Here is a 24537-nt window from a genome sequence, read left to right on the forward strand (position 1 = left end):
CTTAATCCAGGGGAGATTCTTTCCCTTTATTTGGTTACCAGATATTTTATTGGGTGCACGGATGGAGCTCAGAAATGTCAAGGATGGGGGTTACTGTGGTGCAGCAGAAGATGAGTCTGGACATCTGAGCGTCAGTGGGCTAGAAGTTTGCGTGTTGTCCGTGTTCCTAATCTGAGGCGCTGGTAAATGATTTTCCGGGGTCAGCTGCTTTCCTTTGCCCTTAGAAGCCGAGGAGATTACCACCAATGCTCCCATTGATGATTTAACCACGGAATTAAAATTCTACGGGTTATCTTCGTGCAGAACGCTGGAAAAGTCTCATCTTCCATGTACAGCAGCTCTGCTAAGGTCTTCAGTCCATATTATGAGTGGCTGTGCTAAATGTAGAGTAGATATGTTCGTTTCAAATGCCCATGAAACAGTTCTCAGATCCTGTTCGACAAGTTTCCCCAGTGAACTCTGCACATGCATGTGTGATATCATGATTCCCAGTCCTCCTTGACCCTCTCTGAGGTCTCAATACCAGCTGAACTGATAGGGCCTGCAGGTTATCAGGAGTAAATACAATCTGGCCGTGCAGAGGCTGTGGCTCTGATTTAAACTCAGCAGCCCTGACCTCAGTAACACACCTTCACCTAACTCAGACCTACAAGATGCACCGCTGTGGGAACAAATCAGAGAGAGAAATTTAGAGGGAAAATAATCCATCGAGATGTAAACATAAAACACCTCCTTGGTGCTCATAAAACTGGTTTGACAACATGACAACAGCCACACAGCGGTCTAAACGCTCTCTCTGGTCTTTTTCTGCATGAACAACACTAACAGCGCATTAGCAAAAGGGCTGACAGCTCAGAAGACAGGCTAAAGTGCTTTCCCGCACATTACTCTGACGTGCGACATGCGACAAGCAGACTGACGTGGTGATAGATGAGCCTCTTCATGTATCACAGGGCTGGACATGAAGGGGAGCTCTGTGCCAGGTCCTATTCTAATACGCCAGCATTGATCTGAGATCCTCTTTATTAATCATGCACTTAGCACAGAAGTCTCTGTCGCTTTCATCCGCTACCTCGTGTCCTCACTTTTATCATTTACAGCAACTATGGCGCTCTTTGTCTGCGATGAACAAGACATTACTCTCGCTACAATGGGCCCTTTTTATACAGATGTAAAAGCTGTCGCATACAGTGAGATGTGTGCATTGAAGATGCAGAGGGCCTGAGAATACATATTCATAGCCTTTTAAGCAAAGTGACAAAAGATACATGTATTACAAAGAGAGTGACACCAAGTGAAGTGATAGCAGACTGGATATCTGCCTTAGACTATACTGCCCCCTTGAGCCACGAAAGTGAATAACTCAACCATCTCCCCACCTAAACTTTATTCACCCTAAGAACTAGGTGCAGCCTGGATGTGATTAACCCCTGTATAACCTGTAGTAGGTTCATTGTGGTCAAAAGTAAAAAGTGCCACAGATGAAATGTGTTGATTTTTATTCAAAAGTTACTGTCTCCAGACAAGTACAAATCAGAAAACAGAGTGACCGAAAGAGGAGGATGGGATAATAGACAACAACTTAGAGTGTAGGCAAGAGTGCAGAAAAAAAACAAAACACAGAAATGGCCAAAAGGAAGGAAAAAAATTAAATTTTGTATATATACACATGATCTAATAAGAATTTATACCAATGTAGTGGTAAGTAACAAACAATAAACAGTACTTTTTCCTTAAAAGAATTTTCTTTTTTACTTACATAAAATAATTAGGCAAAACACATATAGGCTGTTCATCTACTTTATCACATTACATCTGACCACCTCATGTTTCATGTTCTAAGAAGCCAATTATCCACCTTTAAACATGACTGATCCTCTGACATGGAAGATTTACTGTGAGAGAAGGTGACCTTCACAAGCATGTTTAAGGCTTAAGCATGGAATGACTACAAAATAACAAGCTCAGTAGACAAAACATTTCATTAAAACTTGTGTGTGACAAATATATGTCAAAATCTAAGCTTTGTCTAGCTGCCACAGCGCTGCTGAATAACTTTCATCTTCAGTATTGTCTGAATGACTACCTTTCACGGTTTACATTTGAAATCTTTTTAAGTATTTTTGTGACAGGACTTTTCATGTTGAGAAAACCTTAAAGCTGAATTTCACAAGTCTTTTCATTAGTTTTATCCAAACTAATTTACATGTAGGAAAAAAGGTAGAAACCCGAAGACATTATCAAGACAAAAAGAAAAAAGAAAAGAAAAAAAAAACGTAAAAATACAAATTTAAAAATCTTCCTTGACGCATGGCTTGACATGCTTTCATTTTTTTTTTGTTTTACTTACACATTTCTCAAACTTTGTGACTGAAGGTTGAAAAGTTGAAAATAAGAAAACAAAAAAGCACATATATAAAATCAGCACCGATTCATATATAACTTTTATTTAAAATGTAGAGATACCCATTTCAACATTATGCTGCTGGATTTTAAGAGAAAAAGATGTGTAATTCTTTGACCGAGCTGCTTTCTGCCAGAGCCCACACAGTGGCACTACTGGGATAAAAATCTGCTCATTGTTGGGAGGGGGGACACATTTCTCTAGTAGATGGTGGTTAAGGAGTTGTCCAAATCTTGGGGGCAAGCTCGAGGACTCACTGCTTAACAGTGTGGAGCGTTCAGTGGACTCTGGGAATCTTCACAGCATAAAGGGATCATGACTGATTCTACGTGACATCTAACCATCTTAACCACCAGTGGTTATCAGGACCTCACATCAGGCCCAACAACAGGGAAACAAAACTTAAGAGATAGAGGGAGGAGAAAAAAAAAAAGAGAGAGAGCACAGAAACATAAAAGACCTCCATCCACTTGGCTAACACAGTACAAGCAAGCTACTACAGTCTGTTTATAAATTACTACTTCACACCTGGTAACTTACTACAATTGTAAAAAGGGTTAGACATAAACAAAAAATGTTTCTTAAGTTAAACACACCAATTCATCCCCGTTTTTAAAAAAAAGGAAAGAGGAAAAAAAGCTATATGGATTTTTCTTTCTTCAGACATGTCTCATCTCTAATAGGTTTGGAAGTGGCCTGTTACACTATTTCTGAACAGGAAGAGCTTACCCAAGATTATAAAAGTAAATATTTGAAACAAAGTCCTCTCTGAGCAAGCAACACTGAGTGTGGGTCGTCATTGGTCCACGTGGAGTACAAGCCAGAATTTTTTTTGTAGTTTTGTTTTTTTTCTTACAGAAAACACTTCTGTTTTCGCATCTAAAATTCTCTTTAAATACAAAGCGCCTCTTCTGTTATCCCAGCGTCAAAATCATCTGGATATTAGCTTAAAACATGGACACCCCAAGGACCTAGAAGAAACAAAAAAAACAGCTTTAATCATCAGTTTTCAAGTTTAAAAAAAATCACATTTAATATGAGAAGCATTTGTAGGAATATCACATGCCGATATTAAATTAACATCAAACCTTTTTTCTTACATATAGCATTTACATAAATAGTGGTCTATGTCTAATACACAACTACTTGACAGATTATCATATGGTCAAGTAATTGAACCAATTAAATTAAGAACATTTGTCTAAACTCAAACTAGTTGGGTCTCTGAACAGCCACTCATCATTACAGCAGATGTTCTCAAGGTGGGTTTGCAGTTTTTAGAGTGAAATTCAAGCACTTTGAGCACTTCCAAGGTACCTAAATTTACAGACTCAAAGCCTTTACGATCCCATCTAAATTGTTAGCATAAAGGCAAATGTGAAAAAATAAAGTTAACAGAACTCCCTTATACCCACAGCAATCGATGCACATCGTCATTGTTTTTTTGTTTTTTTTACCAGCTGTTCATATCCACTTTGACTGTATGTTTGATGACTATTATTTTTTTCTTGCGAATTTCAATATCGGGAGACAACAAACAAATATGATGACAGGTCTGTTTAAGTTCAAGATTCAAGAATTCTGGCTTACATGAGGGATTGTGTGAATGAAACACTTGAAACACTTGAAATTATGTTGAAAATCAATCATTTTTAAGTGATTTTCTTTTTCAAACCGAAGCATTTCCAAACCTTGAAAACATAACTGTTAAAATTGTGCACTTTCCAAACTTCTGGATGATTCTGAACTAACCAAGTCAAGGGACAAAATAATCCAACATAATAAAAATGTAACAAGGCTTTGACTAATGCCGTTTGACCGCAAACAGGAGCTTTAACAACTGGTTATTTTCAACATTTTTGATATCACTCAGCATCATGTATTTGAATCTCTCTCTGCCGTTTCAAAATAAAATCTCATCTACCGCCACATCATTACCAACACTGTGTAAATGTACTTCAGAGCAGAAGAAATGGATCTGTGGCAGACTTGTTGCGAGCTGGGGTGCAGTGGTGTCGAGCTTTAAAAGCTGAGCAGCGTGTGTGCTGCATGCTGGTTCTTTGCTCTCAGAAAAGCTTAATGGAACAAGACGCGAAGTGTTTGGTGGAGAGAAAACAGATTTCTGCTGTGATATTTTTCGTGACAATGAAATTATTTTGAGTTGACACAAAACACCCTCTATATTGAGCAAGTCTCTGGGGGAGTCCTGCATTTCAAAGGCCAGTGTAAGAACAAACCCCGAGGCAAATCCCCAGGGTTTCTTAAGGTTGGGACATGCTGAAATAAGAATTTAAGTCCAGCAGCACATTCTGAAACAAATACAATGTGGCGTGTTTACATGGGCAAAAAAGGTAGCTTTGAAATCGATGAGAAATGTTGGACTTGGCTGCAGTGCATTGCAGGTTGGTCAGCTGAACTTGTCTAAATGTTTTGCACAGCTGCACAGAGTGACCCAAATACAACATGCTTGCGAGTGGTCCATCTAATGTGATTGGTTGTGAGCCATCATTGTGTACTAGCATCCACAGAATCAATCTAAATTTAGTTCGAAGTCGGTTTACTTTGTTAGAGGACATCACAAATTGTGTCAGCTCTCAGTGAGCCTCACAAGCTTCTCCAGCTGGCCATTACACAAACACACCTGGAGTCTTTGTTTGTTGCTCTATATATAACTGCAATCTATGGACAAATTTGAATTTCAAATCACACCATCAGATCACTGGCAGTCAGCGTACAAGGTGAAACAGATCTAAGTGATACACTGTAGATGCTACTCACCGATTCATCCATGATAGAAGCAGGGTCAAAGTAGTCTGGCTTGAGCTCAGACCTCTCACGACGGTTCTTAGAGGGTGGCTAGAAGAGAAAGGAAGCACGTTTACAGCAGATACTCCAACAACTTTTCCTGTTCCAACAGCTGTTTTGGCAGACAACCAATGTATATTAGAATAATCTTTGCCCTTACTAAAAATTAGGGGTGAACGATACTGTGAATAAAACATTAACATTCTGACATTATAGATTTTTTAAATGTGCAACACGATATTAAAAAAAAGGAGAGGCATAATTTCAGCAGCACTGAACTCCTGCAGCTCTATTTGGAAAGAATTTATCACAAAACAACGACTGGAGTGAATTTAGAGAAACCAGGCCAGTTGTTCAATTTTCTGGTAGATTCAATATGACATTTGGAACCTTTTCTCATGGACTGCAGCACAAGCGTAAGCATCCAACATAGACAAATGTCTCGGATAAAATTTAATTCTGGCTTTACACTCATCATACATGGTTTTGTGGTGTTGGCTTCAATGGTCATATAAATTAGTCATGTTGCCTCATGTTGTACCAACAGTTGCAAGGCCCTGTTGACACATTACATTTTTCATCATCTTTTTAAAAACCAAAAGACAGATATCCCCTTCCTCAGAGCCAACAATTCCTTTGATCATTTCCTTTTGTCTTCCTTGCTCACTTTGAAGTTAAATGCAAAAATCAACACAAGATGCTCATTATAATGGTTGTGTGCTAAACAAAGCAGTCTTTTCATAAAATGACTGACTGGTTTTCCCCCCAGGCAGGCAGAGAATTCATGCGAAACCAGTAACAAAAATGTAATAAATTTAGGATATATTATAATCTTTGTCATGAAAAAGATAACTTGCTTAGTTGAGCTTCAATAAAAATCAAACTGAATGGAAAAACTGAGAGGGGCTGGTAAATTCTGGAAACCAATTTACCATAAAACAAAACAAAAAAGGACTACAGTATTTTACTGTGGGTACTTAAAATGATTAGTGCCGAGCTGCCTTCACATACACAGACATAGATTAAAGAGAAAAAAAAAGATTGTTGGTATTTAAACCGGAGCTTTCTTCCATTTGTTCCCTGTTAAATAGTTTTTGTGGGAGGTTTTTCCTCATGTGAATCTAGGGTCTAAAGTCTAATGTCATATGCTGTACACACTTGTAAAGCCCCTTGAGACACATTTGTGATATTTGGCAGTAAAAATCTTAATTGATTATGCCTAATGATGCCTACGCTGCAGTCTCGCAGGCAGGGTCGTGAGGTTGCTACTTCTTAGGTGACGGCCTCAGATAGCATGATATGCACATACAGGGCTTCATGAGAATTTCAGGGGTTTTTTTTTTAGCGTCCGTGTTTTCAGGTATTAATATTGTGTCATCATTAGAATCAGATTTCGAGTAACTGTTTCTCGCTGCTCGGCTTTGCAGCCGGTATTGTGACTGTAAAATCACCAGACCATAATGGATCTCCAGATGTAGCATCTGGCCTTACTGTGCTACGACCAGATGTGAAATTAGTAGAAACAACAGCAAATAATGTTGCCTCAGAATGAAATCTTATGAGGTGTATAAAATAAAGGTAATATGTCTTATATCAATGTAATTTGATTTTCAGAGACAGTCTGATAGTTGAGTGAGGTATGAGACTAACACAGGACACTGAAGTAAAAATGAATTAACACTAATTCAGCTAAATGTGTATCTCACCAGATCAATGTCCATGGTGTCAAAGTCCATGCCTTCATTGAGGTCATCCATACGACCCTCAGATGACATCATCACATCCTCCACGATCGGCTCTTCGTCTTCCTCCATAAGCCCAGTGCCGCGACGACTGCTAAAACAAACCATTGTATAATTATGGAAACATGCTTTACATTACATTTTCACTTGCACATCTATGTGCAGATGTGCGTGTGTCTTACATAGCATGCTGCAGATTGGTCCTGAGCTTGGCATAGTTCATGGCTCTTTCCTGCTGCTGGCGTGCCTCTTCTTGCTGTCTCTGAGCCAGCATCCACGTCACCTGGGAACTGAATGCACGAGAGCGTATAATTAGCAATGATTTTAATCCGCATATATTTGGTGATTTAACTGGAGATACCAGTAGGATGTCAGATACAACAACAGTATATAGATGGCTCACTGGCCTAGCTCCTGTGAAAAGTCAGGTTGGATAAATAAACTAGTCAGTCACCGTCCCAGTAGGGCCAACACTTGGCAGGCTGTTAAGTGCAAGCATTTTGCTACCGTTTGCCCTCAAAATTAATAGCATGCAAATGGGAAATTACATTGAACCCTGTCCTAATGTATTTTGGCTCATATTCCAGTCCTCTGATCCATTCTCGGAGAATAAGTAATCCATTGAACTAAATGATGAGCCTGGATGTGGGCCTAGATATCTTTATAAAATCTTGTGGTCAGAAGCATTAAGATGTAAGGAAATAACAGATACTTAATTAAAATAAAATGGTCATTAAAGAGCTTCTGAAATGCTGAGGCAACGCGGCAAATGAGGAGAAGAAACGTTAATGTTGGACTGTGGAAGCTAATAGTGTAGAAAAGGTTTTATGTGTACACCATGGAGCTGAAAGAAATCTCCATATTAATCATGCCCCCCTAAAGGAACTTCTTTTAATAGACATACATTAAAAGCAAGAGTGAACACTAATGACATAAATTAACAGTGAACCGTAAAGGTCCCAGCAACTTTCATGGTAATCATTGTTACGTAAAACATTTGTTTCTGGTGATCTGGCCAACCATGGTGTTAATCGTTGGATTCTGCACTGAAATTTAAAATGCAAACTGAACGGGAAAAAAAAAGGTGAAACCTGAAAACAGTTTAGTTTTCATGTTATGCCTATGAAGGACTTAAATAATCTACAGTGACATTTAAACTTTGTTAAACATATCTTGTATGTACTGAACCGTGACCCCCTGTAACGTGTATTGTACCAAACTGTGAAGTGACTGCATCGTTACACTTCAGGAATGCAACAGTGGGGCATGCATACTTGTAATCCATGGGTGTCTGGTGGTGCTGAGGCGTCTGTTGATGGTGCTGTGGGTGTTGGTGGGGCTGCTGCTGGTCGTGAGGAAGGGGATAGACCCCCATGAAGCTGTCATCACGACCCCTCTTGGGGTCTCGCATGGCAGTGGAGGTGAGGTGCGGGGACGGCAACATGACTGGGGTCTGCATGCTTTGCTGCCACACCTCGCTGCTGCTGCTTTCCTCTGGAAAGGAGGGGGCCAAAGTGTTAGAGAAAGTCCCAGCAAACATGCACATGCTTATTCTGAGGGCCCAACACTTTGCCCAAGTTAACAAAATTGAATATGAACAATAAGTTTCAAAACAAGGACATGAGGTTTAAAGAGATGCAGAGTATTGGTATTGTGTTTCTGAATTTAAATTTGGCATATTCCCAAAGGATATGGAACACAGTACTGGGTGGTGATGACTGTACACCCAGTGTACCCAGAGGTCTGTGCTTACATAGAAGGTGGGGTTTAAGATTCACGGTTAAGGAGAGAACACCAGAAATAATCCTGACAGTGAAATCCAAAACTATGAAAAGGGGTTGCAACCCCACCAAAATGCTAGGAAGTACCACCAAACCAATTTGATTTTGGCCGCACTATAATCCTGTACTGATGTTTTTTCCACTGGGCACTGCATGTTGCTACCATGTAAATGGAGTGATTTATCCATTTCATAATTAAATATTCTACAGACATCCTTGGTCGTAAGCAAACCCACAGACATTCATATATATATATAAGACTAATTTAAGTGACTGTGTGTTTGGTAAGGAGCAGTTTGACTCTTTCCCACCATCTGCCGTTTAATCTCCTCTCCCATCAGCTGAGCCAGGCTGCTAGGAACGCATTTGGGTTAATCTGGGCTCCAACCCTGCTTTTGTAACATCAATGCTGAGCTGCACTGTAATTTATGTGGTTCTCATCGAGACCTATTCTCAGCCCCCTGGCAGGTGTTGAGTAGTTTGAACTGACTGGTGTTTATAGGTCACAACAGAAAACTGCAAGTTTTGAGGCTGCCTGCATTAACTGAACCACACTACAATTAACCTAAAACCAATTTTTCTGATTCCTGTGCGTGTGATACCTTCTGGCAGCTTCCTCTTGGCTGCTGAAGTTCCAGCTGTAGCAACAGGAGGCTTGATCTTCTTGGAGCGGATGGAGGAGCCTCTGCTGGAATAGCCACTCATCACCGACATGGTATCGTCATCACCGCCAGCCTGCAGGGAATTCCTGTAGGAGATGAGCGGGAGCCAGCAGTCTTCTCGCTGCAGTGCCATCTGGAACGTCATGAAGCGCTCCAGGTACATGTGGCTGGGGAGAAGCAGAAGGTCACATAGACAAGATGAACAAACTCATACATCCATGCAAAGAATGAACTTTACACACAAAACCAGGTGCACATTCCAACTGGAGGCCTCACTTCAACCACTCACGCATCAGAACCACCAGTTGCACCAGTTGTCACAAACACCTGTTACACTGAGACACTGAAGCCCCCCATACCCATCAGCTAAGTAGAAAAAAAAACTTACACAGTCCTCTTGTCTTGTCTCATAAGCTTGGAGGAGAACTCGCTGAGGATGTCCAAGAAAGCCAGGTTGAGGGGAGGGCCTCCTTCTCCCTGGGGACTAGGATCCTTAAACGCAAACTCGATACCATCCCTGGGAGATGCAGAGACAGAAAGAAGAATAACACACTGTTAGCAGAGATAAAGAATTGGTTATAGGGTAACAGTTGACCCAAAGTCTGTAATGAAACTGACAAAAATCTGATGTGTCAAACAGTCATTAACATTCTTTGGTTTCCCTCAAAAAGGTTTTTCAGCAGGGCAGAGAAGTGTGTTAACACTGACAGTCAAACCACAAATGTCCTTGAAACCATGGATATTGTGGTTATAATAAAACCTTCATTAATACTGGATATTAATCTGACTTATGTTGATAATCAAACTTGATTAGTATGTCAAGTTTGAAGGAGTTCTTCGTTATTAAACAAGATCCAAACCAGACCTTTATAGTTTTGTAACACTTATGAGCGTACACTGCATCACTGTGTATTTCACTCGTCTACACCCAGCAGTTGTGTCACATTGAGGTATAATATACTGCTTTGCTTTATCACTTTAAAAGTTTAAACATTTTACATGGTAGATGGACACAAAGCAGAATCTTTAGCCCGTCTTTCATTACTTTAACACCAGTTGCACACCCAGCATATCACATTACATAGCGGCCCATATGGTGCACAACTGTAGCGGATACCCAAGCTAACATAGCAAACGTGCATACATCGGCTTTCCTGGAACCTGACTGAGATTGTAATCCAATAATTCACATGTCTGATTTTGTACACTCAATTAAAAAGAGATAACAAGGAACATCTTGTGCAGCTCCTCTGATTAGTGTGTGGGTTGTTTTTTTTTTTTTTTTTTTTTGTTTTTAGGATTTTCTACAACACTTTCGATGCATGGGAACAGGCAAAACTGCGACATATTATCCCTTAATACTCTCCGAAATCCAGAGGAAAAAATAACACAGGAAGAGGAAACACAGTATTCAAGGAGTAATTTGTCCAACATGACAGTTCCCAGATACAAGGCCAAAAATGCAAGAAGAGCAATGCACTGTATTAACAGCAGAATGAAGTCTTACTTGTGCAGCATCGCAATGGCATCTCTGGTTTTGACTTGGTCGAGACCGAAGGTTAGAGAAAAACGACGGGCCAACTCTTTGATTCCACAGAACGCAGAGGAGGAGCGATCGAACCCATGACCCAGTTCCGACAGCATTTCATTGAACAGCTAGCAGGGAGAGAGGTGTGAAACAACAGATCAACAATCTCATAGACAAGGGTCAGAACTATTGTCAGAATTAATACATTAGCTAGTGTGTAAACCGACCTGCTGCAGACTGAGGATGAGTGTCTTGGCACACTGAATCTTGTCGATTTGCCGAGTCTTACTCATAGTCTCCTTGATGATGTCACCATAATCATTGTAATACTGCAAAGAAAAAGCAAAAATTGCTGGAAAATGAAAAATCATCACTGTATACGTCAGTTAATTATCATGTCGTTAATGTAAAACAGACTTTGTGAAAACCATGTGTTGCTCCTGCACAGTCCTCCTTGGTTAATAGCTACAATGTACAACTGCATTTTGAATGCTTTTAAAAGCTTCAACTTCAACTTACCCTCATGTACTGTTTAAAGATGTCTGCTCCAGTCCTCATTTCTACCACACAGTAGATGATCAGTTTACAGTAGGCAGCCAGGAGGTTTCTCCTCTTGTGCAGAGCTTCAATCTTTACTGCCTCATCGTCCTGCTGCCCATCTGGTCGACAAAAAAAATAGGTGACAGTTTAAAGGCTGGATACTGAATTTGAAAAACCATCCTTTTACTTGCTCTCCTTGCCTATTGGAGCAGAGGAGAAAGTAAATGAGCTGCTTGAACTACACATTTGCATTTGTACCTGTGCTATTTGTGTCATCGTCCTGGTCTATGAAGACGTGGTTCAGGATGAAGGAGAGCAGTTCGGACTGCAGCGAGTCCTCTGGGGAATAGACCAGAGGCTCCAGGTGTTCTCTGCCTCCGGACACCATCTGGTGGCTGAAGATGAGCAGGAGATCACACAGGATGGTGAATGCCTGGAGGAGGACAGAGAGGAAAAATTAGGACAAAAACTCAGCATGTGTAGGTGCAATACAAATGGACTCCTTGCACAGAAGTTTTAATCTAGGTTTCTTAGTGTAATTATAAAGGGCACCTAATGGGTTTGTGAAGTCAGACTTCTTACATCAGTTGTGAGGCACAGATGGCTTCAGCAAAAAGTTTTTTTCATCACATACTGACAACTAAGAAAGATAAGCTATGCATTGAACAATCCACAGTGATTGCAATGAATGGCAGCAAGCCTCGAGAGTAAATGGGTTTTACCGAAATATTTTTAATTGTTGATGACTGCCATTTTAAACATTATGCCCTTCTCTTGCTTTGTTTTTAAGCAGATGTTACTACTACATGTAGATTTTCTGTAGACGTGTCTGTGTCACCTGTTCTTTGACAGCTGTGTTGACATTGGTGAGGTAGCGCTGACACATCATACAGAATGCCCTCATCTGCTTCCTCAGGGTCACCAGGTCATCCTGGAAAAAAAAGCTGAATTTTTTTAAGGGCACACTTCCACTCACGTATGCAATTCAAAACAGTGCAGAGGATGTAGTGAGATATAAAGAGTACAGGGACGATGGGTTTGTCTTCAGGAGGCCTCACCTTCCTGGAGCTGCCCTCAGATGACTTGGCCAGATGCCACAGGATCACGTAGTGGGTACACTGCAGTGAGTGGATGACTATCTGCTCACAAGAAAACATTTTATATCAGATGGGTTGAAATTTATCAGCACACATGAAAAACTGATATTCTTCTAGTCATGTAACAGTTGGTGCCTGTGTATAATTAATAACCTGTTCAGGCATGTCTCCATTCTCTATGCCTGTGTTGAGAAGCTTAAAGTTGCTGGTGAAGAGGTCCCATCCCGACAGGTCATGTGCACTGTAACAGAGAGGAGAAAGCCTTAGTCAGTTTTAGATACGTGCACAGAACCACAGGTACATTTTTACTGTAAAGGGGGGATATATATGAAGAAAATGAACAGGTTCTCCAGAGAGAATAAATTTCATACTTGTGAAATGCTGTGATCCTTTTTAGAGTTGACAAAACCTGATATGCATCGTCTTCATCAGCATCTTCACCCTGGAGAAGAGACATTTCATCAAGATATTTACTCATCTGTTAAAGACTGAATCATCTGGAACAGATATGAATGCAACTTTTTCAGATTCTTCAGATAAAATTGAAATATATCTCTATGTGAAACAGTGTGAGAAATTTCTTAGCGTGTGAAGAAGCGTTAAAGTTTGACATCCTTGTAAGGTACGTTCTAATTATTCAAAAAAATTGTAAAACACAAACGACAGATTTGAAGCTCAATCAAAGTTTATTGTTTATTGTGAAATTTACTGTGACCATTTAGTTACTTTTGCCCTGAGGTGTTCAGGCAACAATGCAAAACGTCAAAAGGCAAACATGGTGGTGATAATATGAAGGAGTAGAGCTGTTGGGGTGTAAGAGGATTAGGTCCACTTTAATAAAAGGTAAAGGAGAACAAACATGCATGATTAAGTGTGCATACATGTGCATCTTGTCACTCCTACCTCTTGTAGAAAATCCTCCAATAGCCTGTTGAACTTGTCCACCAGCTCATCTAGCAGCTGGGAGCGGGCAATGTCCACCCTGTTAAAGATTGTGAACTCCTCATTGCAGAGGGCATGGTAAGTCTTGGAGCAGACCTCCAAAACTTCAGTGTCTGTGTGCTTCTCCACAATTTCCCTGATCTGACGCAGCAGGGACTCCAGGTGCTGGATTAGAGAGAGAAAGAGTGACACATCATGTGAGACTGCAGTCAATGAGGAAAATAAACCCATTTGATATTGTGTTAAATTAACTGATCGAGTTTGTCTGACAACTGTCCTACCTTCTCCAGACGTCCTGTAGTATAAATTTCCAGGTCAAAGAACTGAGGCAGCTGCAGCAAGTTAGTCACCTTCTCTGCATCCACAGCGTACTGTAAAACAAACATTGAACATAATATATTACACACCTGAAGCCAGCAGCGCTTTAGAGGAGTGCTGGTTAGAAACACAGAAGGGATATAACAAACCTTGGCCAGTAGAGGGGGCAAAGCCACAGCAAACAGCTCAGTCATTCTGGTTCTGTCATCCATCTGAGTCTTCTTTTCTTTAGCCGTCATCACCTGATCAGAGATTCAGAAAGTTAGATGCTTGTCTTCACAAGTAGTTTGTGTTCATGTAGGGAAAAGGTCTACTCTTTGACATTTTGTACAGTTTACTTTTCAACCAGGCTATTTCTGGTTATTTCAACCTCAGCTATGTTTTTTTTGCCATGTGCAAAAATGATCACATTTTACAGAATTCAAATTTATCCTGTTATTTCAATAAACCCCATTCTTGAAACAGGCCTCAATTGCACAGTTTTCAAATACATATTTAAAGACAAAAGCAAGCTCCAACAGTTAAATCCAATAAGAAATAATGTAGGATTCGTCTCACAATCTTCACAGACTTTAACGTTAATTAGTCGGAATGTCAGATTTTGTAAATAGAACAGTCAAGAGGCAAATTATAGCTACACCTCAGCTTTTCACCTCAGCTTTTCACAAAAGTCGAATATTGCAAAATGTTTTGCAGGCTGTTATCTCAAACCTGACATCACAGAAAGTGTGTCAACATAAGCACAAAACATTGCAGCATATTCATCACTGTCAGTATTTAATATATTCAAAAAAAATCAAACCTATTTCTATGTGACACTCCACAAACATAATCAACCATGTGTAGAGAACAATCCTTTTATCTACGAAAATGTTTTCTATGTTGCAAATACAGCTGTCACACACAGCAAAGAAGTAAGCAAAGGTTGAAAAACAATCAGATACATGACTGGCATTTATAATGGCTGGAGCACAGTTATTTAAGGGCATATTAACTGTGCAAGTGCTGTGAGAAGGGAATGTTTAAACAGTCTTTGGATTCAGCTTGCACTCATTCAGGACTCAAGTAAAGTGATCAATTTTCAACATAACTGTCAGTGTGACAATCCACGGACAGCCAGGCAATACCTGACTCCCCCTTAAACCACTTTTGGTCTAATTCTGAAAGTGTGCTAGCCATTCTTACCCGTTTCCCTGTGCCTCTTCCAACAGGTGGGTGGCATTCAGAGGCCTGGCGTACAGTGCACAGCATTATTTCAATCAACGCCGTCTCTTGTCTGTCTGTAAGAGCTGGAGAAAAAAATAATAATACATAAGAACACACATAAGAATCAGAATGATCAATGTCACATTTGTGCTCTGTGACATAGGCTTGTGAGGAACCAGTGCCATACCTTCCTCTCCTGGCAATGGGTCATCTAGCAGTAAGCTGATCATACACTCCCAGTCCTTCAGTAGCTCTGCACCACATTCCCAGAGGGAGTCCACTAGGTAGGCTGCATGCTCATGGAGCTAAAGAGAGACATTCACGCAGATGAAGGATGGCTGATTGGCTTGCTTAAAATTCTATCAGAAATTGTAGCCTGTGTGACAGTTAAGGAAATTAGCCTGATAATATACCTCACTCTCCAGGAAAAAGAAGACAGTGGTCTTAATGAGGTTGGCGTTGGGGCTTTGTCTGCCTCTCCTCTTGGGGGCCCCTTCCTCCTCTGGTTCCCGCTGGCTGAACAATCTTTAAGAATATTAATCATTAGTTTGGTATCACACAAAAGCAAAACGCCCACATAATCCTCCAGCTGCATTTCCTAAAAGCAGCAAGAGATCTGCACAATTAAAACTGCCACAACATAGACTTAGTATTAACTGACTGAATTGTAAAATTAAACTTCAGAGAGCAGCCGCTGATTGACTTACAAACTTGACTCCTGAGTTTCACTTGGAGTTTATGTTGGAGTGAACATGAGAAAAACTTACACTGATGCAAAAGCCACAAAGATAAGTTTGTAGAAGTATTAAATGTGTTTTCCCCAACAATTTGTAGTCTTGAATTAATAATCTTTAAGAGTGACTCAACACTTGGTGGAACGACAGTGTTTTTTCCAGCTTAAGTCCACCTGTACCTCATATCAGCAGGGTAAAATATTTATTCACTGGAAGTCAGCAAAGACAAGATTTCAGCAGGGTGTTAAATTACTCTTCAATTTCTCACTTGTCCCCTTTTTATTCTCCTCCTTCCCTGAACTGCCTCTGCATTAATTTTCCTGAACTCATTCCAATCTGACTCCTGTTCAGTGATATATTTGATTAATGTCGGACATACTTCTTAAAGAGGAATTCTCCAGCTGCGATGGCGACAGGCCTGTGTGCGGAGTAGACCAAGTGATAGACACTCTCACAGTCCTCAGGGGTCAACACCTCATCTGTACTACTGTAGAGACAAACACAAAGAGACAGTCAACTTAAGTTCCAAAGTAGTTGCCGCTGGCACACATATACTTGATGTAATTCTTGATAGGTGTGTACAGGGGCTTGTCCTTGACGTTAAGACTACGTCCCACTCATATGTGGTAAACAACCTGAAAGCTGGGACTACAACCACACACATCATATTCCATCAAGAACACAGTCACTTACTTCAAGACCAGAGTGAGTAGTTTGATTGCTTGTACTGCAACATCATACTCTTTGTCAAGAGTCATGGAAACAATGCGGTCCTGTGAAAAGAGAGAGATGACAGATTTCAGTTATTTGGTCAAAAGGATTAATTGGATTAGTCAGTTCAATCACAAATGTGTGTCCACAGGGCATCAGCCCAGTGTTTGTGTGAACCGGTAAAGTTGGAGGTGTTGTGTTTAAGTTGTCCAGCAGGTGGTGCTCACCTTGAAGCGACTGGTGAAGAGCTCCAGTCTAGCGTTGAGTTCTCTGTTGTAGTAGAGACCCTGCAGAGCTGTCAGACACTTCAGACGTACCTCGCCTTGCTGGAGTAGAGAATTAGAAAACAGCCATTTATCCAGTGCATAATTGCAGTATGCAGCAGCAATCAGTAACTTTTAATATATGTAAATTATATGCTCCAAGAAATAAAAAAGGTTGTTCAACTGATCAAACTTGAGAAACAGACATGTTCCCCAGTGTTTACCGAAAACATGTATTAGAAATAAACTAACCTTAAAACTAAATTAAAAAAGTCAGACGCACCTGTTTTTATTTTTGTTTGCCTATTAGACCTGTCAATCAGTGCTGGAATAACAGCAGGTTTCAATCCTGTGTTCTGACTCTTTGTAACTACACTTTGCAATTGAATCACTGATTGTACCTTCAACAACTGTGCACGCCCACACGGGTGTTTTCACTTATTCTGACTGATTACACATCTGTTCAGATTCATGTTGTGCACTGCTGAGAATTATGCATCTTTGCCAGACTTCATGTAATAATAACACTGAAGTTATCCTACAGTAACAGGTGCAACTAAACTAACAGGAGAGTGAAGGAGATTGCAGTCTGTGCGTGCCCATACACTCCTGAGACAAACTCCGATGTAAAAAAAAGAAAGAGGTCAAGAAATCTTCATGTGACCCACCTTATCATGCATTGTCCATCCCACATACTTCAGATAGCTGTCGTTGAGGAAGGCATCGCTATAGAGTTTCATCCACACTCCAATCTCTTCTATACAGATTGCCCTGATTTCTGCTATCGAGTCACTGTTAAAACATTGGATGAGTATTTGTTACACAGAATACAGAAAGTCTTCTGTAGCAATATCAAAGATACGGTGTTTTGAAAATAGATGTGCATTGTGTGAAGACATACCGATATCGGTGAACAAACACTCCTTTGAAGATTGCATTCATCATGTTTTCAATCTCGTCCTGATTTTCTTGGAGCTGAAATGAAGAGCAGAACAAAACACATGAGCAAATGTATGCGGTCAAACACAAAGCCTGAGTGACTAGAATGCTACAACACGAGGTGACCAGGAGGCATTGTTAACGTAACAAGACATGTGTGACAGCCAACTATGCCACCATGCTGTGGTGTGGCTCCGAAGTGAACTAACAGATGGATGCCCGGTGGGGCCTGCTGTTATATAACCTAACAAACTGACAATGCTAGCTAAATAACACTCAGCACTAACACAGTCACTGCGGGTCTACCACCTGCAGAGGTGTTGCAGTTCTAAAAATGGGGGGGATTATGGTTACAAGCTAGAGTCATTCACAACTATTTACTCTTACACATATTGCTTTGACTGGTTGGCTTGGGTAGCATGGTGGCTGTGTGCAGGCGTCTTTCATGATTTGCATCAAGAAGGTGGCATTCCCAAACAAATACTGTTGTTATTTCGACAGGTTTCCCATAACTCTGTATGGGTATTTATTTTACATAAAGGATATTAAAGATCAGTGCATGTACATCACAGCGAGAGCACACTAATGTACATTAACTGTCTGTAGTTCTGACTTTCCGTCCAAGTTAAGCAAAACTTATCTCTAGCTTGGTTTGTTCCACATTGGCTGATGAACCCAATAAACCACTGTTAAAAAATCTCCGGCATTTGGCCAGAATTTGCTGATAGTTAGTCCTGCAGGATGTGATTAAGATAAATAAATAAAATCATACTGCAAATATTTGACATATTTCAAGTGCAATATGATTCATGTTTAATGAGAATGATAATGTTTGCATCACAGTTATTATTTTCACAATTCAATAAAAATTACTAAAATCCTGATGATGTGACATTTGTTAGAATCTGTACCAAACAAATGCGTTTTCTTACATCAGGAGAACAAGATTTGTGGGCCAGGACTTCAATATAATGTTGTTTTGTCACACATTTGACCTGTATCAAAAATTGCAGCTTCTGCGATTTGGATATTGCACTTGGCCATATTGGAATTTTAATTATATTTCAATTAATTGTGCAGCCCTATGGGCCATCTACAATCCAGTCAGAATTTGAATAATGCAATATGTGTGTTCGTCTGAATGCAAAAGGCTTGTGGCTTGGGTAAGAGGTGCTTTAAAACAAATCTAGCAAATTGCCATGTGGCAACTCTTACCTCTTTGCGTTTCTGCAGGAGCAGCTCCAGTCTGTCATTAGCCCTTTTGGCCACAATTTTATTCCTCTCTGCCTCATACTGGCGCTGGGTGTTGTCCATGTTGATGCTCAGGTTGAGAGCTACATTCACCAGGGCTGTCATCAGCTTCATGGCTGCCAAAAACACAAGTAACATCAGAAATAAGAAGAGGCAACAACTAATAACATTGTTAGCCGTGTGAGTTTTCCCAACTTGTTATACTTAATTTGAGTGTGCTTATAGTCTCATGAGTGTAAGACATAAACTAGCCGCTGACCAAATCAACATGTTTCAGTGACCAAACATTGAAAGCAGATAAAATATGGGAAACTAGAAAATTACTTATCTGTAATCGGGAGAAAATAATTGAGAAAGTGTTATCCTTTTGTCTTTTAACTAATTAGACCTCAGATTAAACTATGTTCAAATTACATAGAGTCAACAAACTCCATAAACTAAGAATCAAACTCAAACCACCTTTAGCTACATCCAGTATATTCTTTACCTCACCTGCTTGCAGTAAGAAAACATTAAAAACAGGGTACCATCTTAAATAGCTCTGTACCAACTGCCCTGCTTCAAGCTAGCAGCCACAACCAGCGGTGACACCAAAACAAAAACCACAAAATCAAGTCAGAGGTGAACACTTACAGGTGAAGATTGCTTCCTACACTGCACAATACATGAATGTTCAGTGGTCACACCTACTCAATTACAACGATTGTTGTAAAATGTACAATGCTGTAGATGATATTGGCTGCATGTTCTGCATGCCAGTGGTTTTTGTTGTCCACATGATATGGCCCCACCAGGTGTCTATGGCATTTTTTTTTAGCGGGTAAATCCAGCTATGCTGCTTTTCATTTGTACACAATCTAAGCCAATGATAAAAGTGTACGGTGTCCCGCTCTTACCAGTGCTACAAAACTAAAAGGAGGTCCAATGAGGCAAAATAAATCGTTCACATGTCGGTCTGCCATGGGCATTTAGTGGCAAATTACTAATAACACTACAGAAATAGATGTTTTGGATGACAAAAAGAAGTTTCACTAATGACAGTGTCCTGTGAAGACATAAAACATCCCGACAATGTAAAACTTCACACTATGCAGGTGTAGTTTCTACAGTTCAAAATATTTGAAATCATCACCAGGAGAAAGCTGCTCAGCGTCTGCACTGATTTTCTTTTCTTTTTTTTTTCCTCTTCTGTTCAACTGAAATCCTACTGAGCTATCCTCCATCAACCTTCAAGAGTTGAACACTTAAAATGTGTGAGAGCACTAAAATTAAGCACATGGAGCAAAAGCTTTTCCAGGGGTACTCTGCCCCCAGAGTTAACCTAGCTGGCTAGCTCTGTGTGCTCGAAGAACAGGCCAATTACTGCAAATCAGCACTGACATTCAAATGTCACACACACAGATCGTCTTACCTGCCAGTGTTGAAGTGTGTCTGAAGGCTCGGACTTGGGAGTCTGATAGTCCGGTGAGAAGGGAGATGACTGTGTCCATCATGTACTCATCATAGATGATACTGTATTGACACTGGCGCACTAACACCGAAATGAATTCACAGAAGCTTGATTTGAACTTCTTCCACTGGGGTCCTGCTATGGTTAGAGGGTAGTCACCACTATCCTACAGAAGCCACAGAGGGAACATCATCAGTAATGCATTGACTAAATAATTGACAATGTAATTATTTTATATGAAGTGAAGTTACCTCGTCAAATTCCTCTGTCATTCGTCGGATGATTTCAGAGTTCTGCATGTTACGGAACATTTCCCCACTGACCACACCTGATAAACACAGAGAAATGAGACAGAAGACGATTTACTAAATGGTCCAGAAGACCTACCTGGAAGGAGGGAGCACTAGGATCCAAATTTTTTCCCTAATGTATTATAAAGGGTCAATCGTGGAGCAGGATAACTCAAACAAACATACCTTTACATCCTGAGCACTGGATGAAGAAATTGATGAGATCTAGTAAAGCAACATCTCTGTCGTGTTTGTAAGCGACAATCCAGTCATCAACAACAGACTGCAGGAAAATAGAAGCAAATTTAAAAATCAGAGACCACTTGGTTATTCATACAAAAAGGGGAAAAATTAGAAAAAGCAAACAAAAAAAGAAAATCAGATTTTTTTTAACTAAATGGCAATCGCAAAGATCCTGCCAATCATACCTGCATCGCACTCCTGCCCATCTTCACCACCTCAAACAGCATCATGTTTTCCATGCCATTCTCCTGGTGGTGGCCATTTATCCGGCCTGCTCCCTTCCCACCTTTGCCTTTCTCCCCTGCCGCCTTCTTCCCCTTCTTCCCACCCTGGAACAGAAGAATAAAGAATAATTCAGTGTGGGAATCCTCACAGAGATTAAGAGAAGACAAAGCTACTTATACATACTTGTCACAAACATCTAAAACTAAAATGATCTAATATTGTGTCATATGACCAGGATATCCTGATCCAAAACAAGGGCAGAGGGCATTGTGTGCTTTCAATACCTTTCCTTTCGCCAAAGTTTGATTCCTTCCATCAGGATCCTCAGAGAAGTCTGTGTCTGAAGAAAATCGGGTGTCTGTGTCCCTAGTAGACACAAGCAAATATTAGAATGAACATTCCAATAAATGTCAACCTTACAATTTGAGTGGAAGCAAGCACTTACTGAGTATAGGAGTACTCTGATGGTATTTCTGGTGCTGCTATCATTTCTGTAACATCTTCTGGATAACTTCAACTTATGACTGGCTTGAGATCCTCAGAAAATACAAGACAGGGGATGTAGCATGTGACCTAGAATATGAAGCACAGTAATTTAGAGAGCTACACAAGCAGTATTATTTCACATTTCAACACAGCAGAAACAATAAATGCTGCAGAAGCAAACATCGAAGGTGTGTATGTTCACTGAAATCACATCCTCTGTAGTGAGCGAGTGTTTCTTTGATGCCTTTCAAGAAAAAAAAAAAAGGGTTTCACATGGTAACAGGGGGCGGACACAAACGCTCCTGTCACGCTCAGCTGTCTAGCCATTGGCTCCCTCTCTTTCTCTGCTCCCCTCGGTTTACAGACAACGTCACGCAAGGAACATTGAGTATCTTCCTCAATGACCAAATATAGAAGTGGACTATCCGCCCCACAAACATCTCAACCAATCGAAAGCCAGTATCAACATCAACAAGATACTGCAGGCCACAGAGAAACTATGGCATGGCTGTGATGTGTAAATTGGTGGCACATACATCAAAGGGAAGAGCATAGAAACTTTTGAAATCAGGGTTCTCGCTTTGTCCGTAATTCAGGGACAATGTAAATGTCTGAACGGCAGACAGGGGAGTCAATAAAAGTACTTGGGGGACAACTGTTCAGTCTTGAAAAGGCAAACTTAAACTCCACCCATCATATAGCCCCTTTGGGTGCTGTAGGCAAGTCTCCAGTCCCAGTACACGCAGTTGTGACATGCAAGTGTGTCATTCTTAAATTATAACAGCATTTAAGATAAGTGAGTAGTTACAACAACAAAAAAAACGATGTAACGTTAGTCATAGGATCCTTTCTATCAATATCCTGCACACGATGGCCTATATATGCTAAATTAGGGATCATACCAAACACACATTTTACACAATCAATAAATAAAGACCATTGTAAAATTCCCCACGACTTCCCAGTCAGCGTAGAGTCGTGCAACATCAGCCTTGTGTATGTGGTAGTTACGACTTAGTGAGATTAAACTTAACTGGGATATTTATTGGCTTATCGTTATGAAACTGTTAACGTGCCTATTTCCGTGATAGCGAGGGGATAACGTTACTGCATGACAAGACGACGGGATTCTATGGGTGTAGACTGAAAAAGTGGCGCCAAATCGGCCAGTGTAACTCATAAACTTGTTCCTGCGAAGCGAGACAAGACGATTTTACATAAGACGAAATTCTGAAACCCAACAGTGTGGATATCTGCAAGTCAACTATGGCACAAACTACCGGCTCAGTTCCCTCCAACCACGCCGACACGGCTGCGCTCTTCGTCGGCGCCTGTCAAAATTGACGCCGGTGCGCTGCTAGTGCTAGCGCCACTAGCTACGCAACCGAGGTTTTGGCGTCTTTTCCCAAGCGTCAGCTACTTGAAATTGAATAAAGTAAGCCTACGATACTCATTATGAAAAAACTTCGATCTGCCGAACAGGGGAGGCCTGAGCAATGCCTCATCGTTAGATATCGAGAACACGCCAGCATTTACTAACGCTACCGTAGTTGGATCATAATAACAAAACAACGCAAGCCCTACTGTACTAGCGCATGCTAATTTCGGCTACAACACAATACTAACGTTTCCAAAGACAAAACCTGCCTTCTGTCTTCACAACGGTCACGTCCAGTGCATGCCTGAAGATAAAGCAAATAATCAAAACGAAGGTGCGACAATTAACGAGCTGATAATAACTCTCGGTAGTTAGCTATGCTAACAGCTAATGCTAACGTTACCTAAAAAAACATCACGTCCTTGCGTCCTCCATCTTGCCTCGGGAGTTCCAGTACCGTATTGCATAAGCAACAAACACTTTGTTTACAAATATATAAAGTGCAACTAAGTCGCTTGAAACAATAAAACGCTTCGTTTGGCTACGAACTAAATATTTTGCGTTTCTGTGGCCAAAATCCAGTTCGTTAGCCTGCTAACAACCGAAGTAGCCATGTACCGCGAGCTAGCGAAGCGACTTGGTTCAGGCAGACATCCGCGCTCTGGGCTCATCCAACATTAGCGCTAGCCTGGCTAGCGAGACGGCTAGCAAAATACAAATCAACTAACTTCCAGATAGCTCTCCGCCATTTTACAGCTAACTTACCTTGTTGTGAAATGTAGTCCCGGCAGAATCGTAACTTTAACTATACTTATCCAGCCTCCGTCTGAATTCCACTACAAATCTGTAAAAAGAGTTTAAAAGTCGCGGTCAGAGGCGGTTTCGGACGTTCTCTCACCCCGCTTGCTCCGTAGTTCGGTTTGTTGTTTCGACGACCTGGGAGGAGGAAATCCTGGTGCAGAGCTACCACCTAGCGGCCACAATGCCCGTATTAGATACACCGTTGCTGATCTGACATCTAGTGGCCACTGACAAGTACTACAGCTGAAGAATGCTACTTCTCGGTGTTTTGTCCTCATCCAAGCGAACGTGAGAAACGCCACGAAATTAAGTGCAGACGTCTGACCTACTTCAATACAATGCTGACTTAAATCTATCTCCCTATAATTAGTGTTGAACAAGGGGAAACGAATTGAGAATGTCATTAAGATGTCATTACCGTTACAGTGTAACTTCCTTCCATTGTTTGAGAAGCGATCACTGAAATGATTCATTTATATACATTTTAATTTGGCCACCATCTATCTATCGGCTGAGAACTCATGTAGGTTATCAATATCTGTTTCTATATCTAAAATGTATTTGTGATATTAATATCCACAGAAGGTCTTAGCAAACATCAACTGGCCAGGTTTCTAGCTGATAAAATTCTATATGGTCTAATTCATATGGAAAATTCTAAATACTTGTTATATTTATATTATTTAAGCTACACAAACCCTTGATATGAGGGAACAACCTTTTAAAAATGGGCTAAATGTA

At 40.6% G+C, this 24537-nt stretch overlaps 1 protein-coding gene across 2 annotated transcripts; it reads right to left on the reverse strand.

Annotated features, from left to right (window-relative positions):
- Window positions 1-1482: 1482 nt before the first annotated feature.
- stag2b (STAG2 cohesin complex component b) lies at window positions 1483-24474 on the reverse strand. 2 transcript variants are annotated; one of them, XM_084352661.1, is made up of 34 exons: window positions 23761-24474; window positions 21577-21704; window positions 21416-21497; window positions 21092-21235; window positions 20850-20946; window positions 20625-20701; window positions 20335-20539; window positions 18888-19039; window positions 17635-17708; window positions 17402-17525; window positions 16698-16796; window positions 16453-16532; window positions 16139-16246; window positions 15439-15550; window positions 15213-15330; window positions 15005-15108; window positions 13969-14061; window positions 13783-13872; window positions 13463-13666; window positions 12931-13001; window positions 12713-12800; window positions 12521-12601; window positions 12301-12393; window positions 11721-11895; window positions 11442-11581; window positions 11150-11251; window positions 10902-11050; window positions 9783-9911; window positions 9335-9561; window positions 8226-8445; window positions 7134-7241; window positions 6916-7042; window positions 5183-5260; window positions 1483-3375 (listed from the first exon to the last, which is right to left on the reverse strand). In XM_084352661.1, exons 2-34 carry the CDS (start codon window positions 21618-21620, stop codon window positions 3352-3354), a joined length of 3819 nt encoding a protein of 1272 aa, XP_084208787.1. In that variant the 5' UTR covers window positions 21621-21704; window positions 23761-24474; the 3' UTR covers window positions 1483-3351. The 2 variants fall into 2 exon arrangements, with proteins under 2 accessions (XP_084208787.1, XP_084208786.1); XM_084352660.1 differs by having other exon boundaries at window positions 6916-7045.
- Between the last annotated feature and the right edge of the window lie 63 nt (window positions 24475-24537).

The sequence above is a fragment of the Pagrus pagrus genome, assembly GCF_965226575.1.
Source record: "Pagrus pagrus genome assembly, chromosome: 5".
Lineage (NCBI taxonomy): Eukaryota > Metazoa > Chordata > Actinopteri > Spariformes > Sparidae > Pagrus > Pagrus pagrus.